The sequence below is a fragment of the Phaeoacremonium minimum genome (genome assembly GCF_000392275.1).
Source record: "Phaeoacremonium minimum UCRPA7 unplaced genomic scaffold PA7_03_scaffold_140, whole genome shotgun sequence".
NCBI lineage: Eukaryota > Fungi > Ascomycota > Sordariomycetes > Togniniales > Togniniaceae > Phaeoacremonium > Phaeoacremonium minimum.
Window position 1 is genome coordinate 106,018 of NW_006921047.1, and position 8,088 is coordinate 114,105.

Below are 8,088 nucleotides of genomic sequence, written 5' to 3' on the forward strand. Positions count from 1 at the left end.
TTAAGACAGCTGGGTGACTTGACTTTTTACATAATGAGACACGCTGTGCCATGCAACTTCCAGGAGGGGCATGGCCAGAGTGGGTTTCTGCATGCAGGATCATCAGGATTTTGAGAACAAGGACAAAGACAAGGAGACGGAGATGCGAGGAGGCCAGACAGTTCGTATACAAATGCTTTGCTGGTCCATGATTACCATATCGCTGGCTCTGCAGTCAAGCCGCACAATGCCATGGCCCGTGAATTGGCCATGATGCTTCCTTCAATTTTCAGTCCATTCACGATCCCAGATGCCGTGCAGCATGTCAGCCCATCTCGAGGGGTTTTTGGAGACCCTTACTCACCCCAAGGTGGAGAGATCAAGCTATTTGAGACTGACTAACTTAGCGCCCGTCTGAGGCTCTGAGGCTCTGAGGCTTTGGACCACCTCACCAGCATCATTAGATCAGTGAGGTTGTCTATCGATGGCCCAACATGATGTCAATATCCATGGATGAGGTTGGATCGTTGAAAGACTGACATATCATAAAAAGAACGGAATGCCAATGCTGCCTCCTTCTACATGTGGTCACTCCCAACTCTTCCACCTGCACTTGGCCATTCAGTCGCAAGTGATAAGACACCTTAGCCATGTACTGTGCTGTAGATAGATACCCGGTTGCAACCCTGCACTGACCTCAACTGTATTGCGCCGTATTGTCCTGGACTAGCCTGCGATTGGAGGCCGGGAGAGAGGCACAGAGGGGCCGTACCGCAAGACAACGCGGGGTCGAACGGGAGGGCAACCCACCAACCCAAATCGAAAGAAGCACGAAGAGCCAGCCCGCCCACCTACCTTACCCAACTCCTCGACCAAACACTCTCAGGTCACGCCGGCTCTTGGACCTGATCGTCAACCGCCGGCACATTTCCTGATACACAGGACCCTTTCAAGACAGCCTTATTACCTATCTTATTGCCGACCTTAATTAATGTGCACTGGGCTCACTGTCACACCTGCCCACACAGACACGAGGGTGAGCTGCGGGTGAGCGAGTAAAGGACGACTGGAAAGAAGTTGAGGCTCCGAGTCGCACACGACACACGACACACGCCAGTTTTAGATCAGATCGAAGAAACCACCTACCTACCCCAACGTCTTCTGACAGCCGCCACCAAGAGGATCTCACTGTACCTTACCTACCAACAGTCATTAGCTCCCGTCGTCCCCCGGCCCGGTCGTCAAAATGTTCGGGAGCTTCGCGAATCTGAGTAAGTTCACTCGATCATTCATTCCATTCATTCATTGTCTAGTTTAGTTTCGCATCACGTCTCAGTACACACATATCCTCCGACATTCTCGATGTGCTTCTCACGATCCACAATGTGACCATGCCACACATAGCACGTGTCCTAGCGCAAGTGACCCAGCATTGATGTCTTGTCTCATCTCCGTCTCCTTGGAGGATTCGAGGTCGCAAAGTCGTTGTTGTTGTTGCCCGTGAGGCATCCACAAGCTCTTCACTTCTTCACTCATGCGTGTAGTCAATGCTTGGCAATGTGTGTGTTCTAGAGTTCCATGGCATCCCGAGTCTAGTTGACTGTGGTTCCCTGGGTCACTTGCCGTATGATCGTCATCTATCCTGCCCATGCGCTCAGTCCCCCCAGCTACTACACCACCATACCTTACTATACCATACTATACCATGTCCATGACAACCACTCCCGAGCACTGCGTCGGGAGCCCCCTCCTCCGAACTTTCCAATTGACGGTTTCATCTTCACAACTCTAGTTCCTGCACCCACGGCACCTGCAAGACCGCCAAAGGATGTGCCTCCACCGACACCGGTCAACTTCCCACACTGCGAGCCCAAGGCTGGCGAAAGTGGAGGCGGAGACCGGCCCGCCAGCTCAGAGCCTGCAACTCCCGTCACAAGCCTCCTGCAGAGCATCATCCGCCCGACTGAGATCAGCGTCTCCCACTTCGAGGCTCTCGGGATCCACGTGATACCAGATGCGGAGCCGAAGGACATCATCCCGGATCCGGCTTACATACCGGACTTTGAGCAGTGGGATTCTCTATCACAGGAGGAGGCACGAGATGCCAATGAGAAGGTACGGCAGCCTCTCAACAACGGCGCCCTCTCGCCCGGGCTGCTCGTCTACCTGGACCGCAAGCGTGAGCTGTCGACTCAGAATGAGCTTGCCTTCCGGGCCGTCAGGAGAATGCAGCCGCCGCCGGGCAAGACGCAGGTGAGGCTGGGCAACTCGTTCGAGTTCTTCCGCAACTTGGAGGCGTTCGGGACCTTTTGGGACGATACGTCGGCACCGAAACCCCCAGACTCGCCGGAAGCCAAACCAAAGGAGGAAGACAAGGGCGAGGCAGCATCCTCGGCATCCGATAGTGATAGCGAGAAGACGGCACAGGAGGGCCCAGTGTTCTTCCGTACCGGAGCCGGGTATCAGATGCCACCAGAGTACCGTATCAACCTTATCACTGCCTTTCTGAAGCTCGTAGCCTACGACTTTGGATGTAATGTCTCTGCTCCGAGGACGGAGCCGAGACTCTATATGACCGCACCACAATCTACTCCTACGTCACAACCGGGCGCCCCTCCGCGTAGCTCCTACTTCTCGTCCGGCTGTACCTTCATCTTCCGCACCCCCCGGACCCGTGAGCAAGCCCGGGCCGGCATCGTTGAGGGCCCCCTGGCGGCCGTGAGCACAAGACACTCTACATCCTTCCCGCCGCCGCCGCCGCCGCCGTCGTCGGAAACGGAGTCGCCAACTTCTTCCTCCGCAGCAGACCTGGACTCCACGATCGACTTTGCGCGCGAGATCATAGCCGCCCTGGTCACGGCGCAGCACCGCGCCCGCGAGGGCCGCACCGAGAAGCGCATCGGCGAGGATGCGTGGTGGGCGACGAAGCCGCGCTGGGGCGGCGGACCGGGCGGGCCCATCGGGCGCGAGGTGGACTTCAAGAACGGGGACGACATCGCCCTCGGCGACAAGGACGCGCCGCCCCCGCAGCCGGCGTCATCGTCATCGTCATCGTCAGCGGCTGCCATCCTAGCCGGCAACGGCAGGAGCAGCAGCAGCAGCAGTAGTCGGGACAGGCAGCCGCTGGCCAAGAAGGCGCGCAAGAACATGGCCATCTACGACAACTACCGGATGATCCGCCCGCCGTCGGCGGCGTGGGACAAGAAGACCAAATACATGGCCATCGGGCGGCGGCGGGGCGCGGACCACGACGACGTCTTCGTCGTCAGCGCGCTGTTCCACCACATCAGCATCCTGCGCGTCAAGGTCCCGGCGCGCCTGCTGGAGGTGTTTGACGGCGCCCCGGATGTCGCCGGGGGCGGCGGCGCGCGCAGCTGGGGCACCGTGGAGGTGCTGCGGAGCCGGTGGTACGACTTCTTCCGCGCCGACGAGCGCGTCGAGGCCATGAGGCTGGTGTGGTCCATGATGGCGTACCTGATGCGCAAGGAGGACGAGGAAGACGGCGACGTGAAGATGGCAGATGCGTGAGTCGGAAGCAGGACAAGGACACCCGCGTGTGACAGCTTGTGACAAGTGATTCGCATGTCATGCGAATGAGGACATGCTTGGTGGACCAGTCAGATAGATCCTGGGCAAGCAGAGTGCATTGGGTAAAGGAAAATGGGCAGATTGCAAAAGGAAATCACAGTATCGACGGGTGGAAACACGAGGGCGACCAAGAACGGCCCGCTCCATGAGACATTGTGGCATTTGCTAGCAGGTAGAAGGAAGGAAATGGGCTCGCCAATGTCATTGGTATTTTCCCGCATTACAATTCTAGCGCTACCAGTTTAGAACGTAGAAGAAGATTTGAAGATATCTTGCTGTACCCATTCCGTCGCTGACAGGGAAGTAAATCTCCTCCTGGAAGTGTACAAAATATCATGCTGAGGCTGAGATGTCTGTCAACTTCGTGATGACATCTTATGGGATGGTTTTGCCAATTTAGGTTAGGGGACCGAAGCCTCGACCAGTGAATCTACAGACCGAGTCCCGATATAGAAACATGCACGCCGTACTCGCACGGGCCGCGGTCCAAGCTGCCGGTAGTTCTTTGGGGCTGAAGCCTTACCTGAGTAGCTCCGGGTACTGCCTCATAACGTCTTCCTACCCCGACGGTTCGAACGGGGGAACGGCGTGAGGCCTCGGCCCCGAGCACATTAGCGTCCTGCTGAGGAGGGGTTGGGCTTTGGGGGGGGCCATGCAGTCCCAGTCCCTTGGAAGCCAGTCGGTGTGATTCTGCAGACTGAGACAAAGATGGAGGGTATCGTGGTCAGCCCTAAGGCATGTAAGTAGTATCTGGCTTTAACTCATAGCTTGGACGGTGCTTTGAAGCTGCACCAAGGACAGATTCGAGGCTCTGGCCAGCTGGGACGGCTCCCTCGCAGCCTTCAAGCCTCGTCATCGTTCAGGAAGGATACAGCGAGTGGCTGCAGACGACGAGACAGGTGTAATCGTTCTGTCGAGATAGCATACGCCGGTGTGGAAAGAGCGGTAAAGCAAAAAACCGTCCGATGCTGTTGGCGGTCCAGACGGGGAGGCTTGGGAAACGGCGTCTCGACTTGCCGCTGCACGTTTAACTTAAACAGCATAGCGTCATCTGAGACATGAAGCTGATATCTGCAGCCGAGACATTGTGACCAAAGACGAGCATCCCGATTATCTGGATTGACTGTGAAACGTTCCACTAGAGACTTCAGCATGCTGGGGCACTGCCCCAACTGGCCCAAAGCAGCAAAGCCCATGTACTTGAGGGCAAAAAGAGATGAAGCTAAGATGCGCCCCGGAGAGTTCTCACTGGCTGAACAACATGCGGAGAGAGAAAACATGCAAGAATGTGTCTACAACGTGTAGGGCTGCTAGCTCTCATGAGCTCCTGCACCATGGGACGAAGGTGTAGGGCTATGCTAGTCGGCCAGTCCAATTGGTTCGCACAATAGTAGCAATGTGCAACACTGGTATTGTCCCAGTCAGCTTGGAGGAGGGCCGTTCAGCGGTCTAATTGTTGCTGACTGCTTTGTTATCCTTGTTTAGAGCTATGACTCCCGTCACTCTAATGCAACGACAATAAGGAACAGGAAAAGATCTCCGCGGAAAGGATGAGCCGAGTAAGATAGGATGGAAAACGTCATTGTAAAATTTGCGAAGAGACACGATGTCCGTTTCTCGCAAACTGCAATGGAAAGTTCCATGAGATTTCGATACTCTTCAATGGCGTGGTCCGCTTCCACGAGGAGGCTTTGTTCCGGCATCTACACTTGAAACCATGGCCACTAACGGACCGTCAGAGCTAGTAGCGGACTGGTGCAAGCACCTTTGCTAGCAATTTAGAGCGAGCAAGTGAGGTAGCCGTAGGAGTAGTTGCTTCACGACAGGACTTGAAGAACGGTGGTCGTCGAAATGCATGCGTGCATGCATGTGCTGTCCAGAAAATTTGTCCAGAGGTGGTCCAAGCTTGGGCTTCATCCGCCCGCGTGGCAGAGGAACGCTTTACCTAAACGGGGTAAAGTTGGTGGGACGAGAAGCGCTATCATTGGTCATTAGTGAGGTTCAGGTGCGCCTCAGCTCGCGGCCTCGCCGCAACTATACCCAGAAGAGATGGCCTGCATTCGGCAAAACACTTCTTCCTTTGCCAACCTACAGAATGTCTGGCGGGCGGGCGGCGGCGTGGCAGACGCGCATTAAGTTGTTTCAACCCGTCGTGATGCGTGGGATGAAGGGATGTTTCTAGACGACGGGCCAGGCGAGATCCACTGACCCCATCATCTGAAGAAAGCTTTGCAAGCGCCTTCTCGTAGCCGAGATGCTACGCCCGTATGCCGCTCCCTGAGCCAGGGGGCCTTCTTCGACACGTTGTGTTCTAGTGTTCATGTCTCGATGGTCTCGGCACCAGTTGTTTTGGGTAAGTGAATCGCCGGGAAACTCTGTTGTAGTGTACAGCACATAGCATCTCGTCCATTCCTGCGTACCGGGGGTTTGGCTCTATTGGGACCATCACCGTCCAGGGCGCTATTGTTGATGAGACGGGACCTCCGTATGTCACAGCCCGCATTGCCTACATTGGGGAATGCGAGCTGGCAGCTGGGGCCACCATGCAGAAGCGTGACGGGCTGGTAATGTGGTCATGTTTATACCAGAAATAGATTGTTGACGTTTGCCGGAGATCGATGAATTTTTGCGGTTCATCGTCGCAACGTTCCCGCCAAGACCAGCCATCTTGAAGCACTACAGGCAGGAAGGTGACGCCGTGATGATGACTGGGGAAGCTGAAAAACGTTGCGAGATGGTCATAGCCGTGACGGTTGAGCACCAGCGGTCCGTAGACGCGGGAAACCGACCGTTCTTGGCCGGTGGAGACAATTAGATGCATGCCTCTCGTGCATATCGATACAGTGACCCTTTTGTCGGTAGATCAAGCGACAGTCTCAAGCCTGCGTGAGACTTGAGGCAACAGGAGAGGCGGCGCCCTTGGCCTCGTACGATGCAATTATCTAAGCCGGTGTAGCAAAGTGAGGTAGAGGGGAGGGAAGGGAATTATTCTGGAAGCGCCGAAAGCAGTTTCAAGTGGGCTATGGCGTTGCAAAAGGAATTATCGGTTGTAGGACAGGATGCCTACTGCATTTCGAGAGTGCGAAGTGGCTCTTGCTACGCAGTAGGGCGCGGACTATCACGACGATATGCGGCGCTATGTTGCTCACCCCGGGGGATAGGGCCATGCATTGACGGCGACTCCAGCAATGACGGGAGCCAGAGATACGGTACGCTAGGGTAGTTCAAACACAAGTGTAATAATCTATGCCCCCATACCTCCTATCGGACGCACTTTGGGCGAAGTTGAGAATTGACTCCTAGCTGACACTTTGGAGGTGAAGAGCATTGTGTAATAGGTACCTAAGGTACTAGGTAGGTAGTAGAGAGCAGGGGTGCAGGTGCAACCCGGCCGGCAGAAGACCCTGAGATTTTCCCGCCCGTAATGAAGATCAAAATACGTGCATGCGCTCTACCTGGGCAGTTGCTAGCCAATGCTACCTACGCACCGTACCCAGCTCCCAGGGAAGTAATTACCTAGGTAGTAGTCTAATTGACTCGAGCAGGGAAAGTCGCGGGCTCACTTACCACGCCGTGGGCATTGGTAACTGCATGAGGTATGGCTCAGTTTGGAAGGCAGGAAGGGTTGACCGGACCCCCTCTTGCCATTCTAGACCTCAGACATGCAGAATGAGGCAAGAGAGCCAAGTGAGGCACGAGTGACGCGCCTGAGGAGGAAAGGGGGAAGGAGGCTGAGGGAGGAGGGCACAGGGCACGAAGAGAAGAGAGATAGGTCACATTTGGAAAGAGCAATCGAGTCTTGGAAAGCTTTGAAGAGGCTCATTCTGACATCATTGCAGCTTCCCTCTTGCGTGTGTCTCTGTCTGTCTGTGTCTGTATCTGCGTCTGTCTGTGTCGAGGAGGGCGTAGCGCTGCAAATCTATCCGTTCTAAACCCATCCTAGGTAGGCTCTAGCTCATCCGAGGTAACTTAGCTCAGGTGGTTTGGCGGCAGATCGGAGGTGTCACTCAGCTGGGCAAGGGGAGGCCCGGTTCGACTTTTCACTAGCTAAGGGCTGCTAAAGGACGGCCCTTCAAGGTTCAGCAGGTATGCACTGGTGCTGTGCTGTGCTGTGCTGTGCTGTGCTGTGCTGTGCTGTGCTGTGAAGGGTTTTTGGTGTGCGCTGGGGCATGAAGGCTGAGCACCAGCACCGGCAGCACCAGCAGCACCAGCCCAGAGACCTCTGCGTTTTTTTCATTTTGCGCCGAGCCCAAAATCCAACCAGCCAGACCAGAGCGGCTGCTGAGGTCATCCCTTCGGCCAATCACTGCCGACTACGTTCATCTATCTGTGAGAACCGTGGAAGAGACACGCCCGGCGGTGTCCGGAGAATAATACCTCGCTCCCCCGTCTGTCTCTTGTCTCTGTCTCTGTCTCCGTCTCTGTCTCTGTCTCTTCAACTCGCCCTCTCCCGTCGTCTGCTCTCTAACGTTATCTATCTCTCTCCGCCCCGGCTCTTCACCTGCCTGCCTGCCTGCCTGC

The 8,088-nt window shown here is 55.7% G+C and overlaps 1 protein-coding gene across 1 annotated transcript; it reads left to right on the plus strand.

The window, feature by feature from the left end:
• Positions 1-1,225: 1,225 nt before the first annotated feature.
• On the plus strand, positions 1,226-3,507 carry UCRPA7_1925 (hypothetical protein; the record flags this gene model as incomplete). The annotated part of the gene is made up of 2 exons (XM_007914503.1): positions 1,226-1,250; positions 1,772-3,507. 2 exons carry the CDS (start codon positions 1,226-1,228, stop codon positions 3,505-3,507), a joined length of 1,761 nt encoding a protein of 586 aa, XP_007912694.1.
• Positions 3,508-8,088: the final 4,581 nt, after the last annotated feature.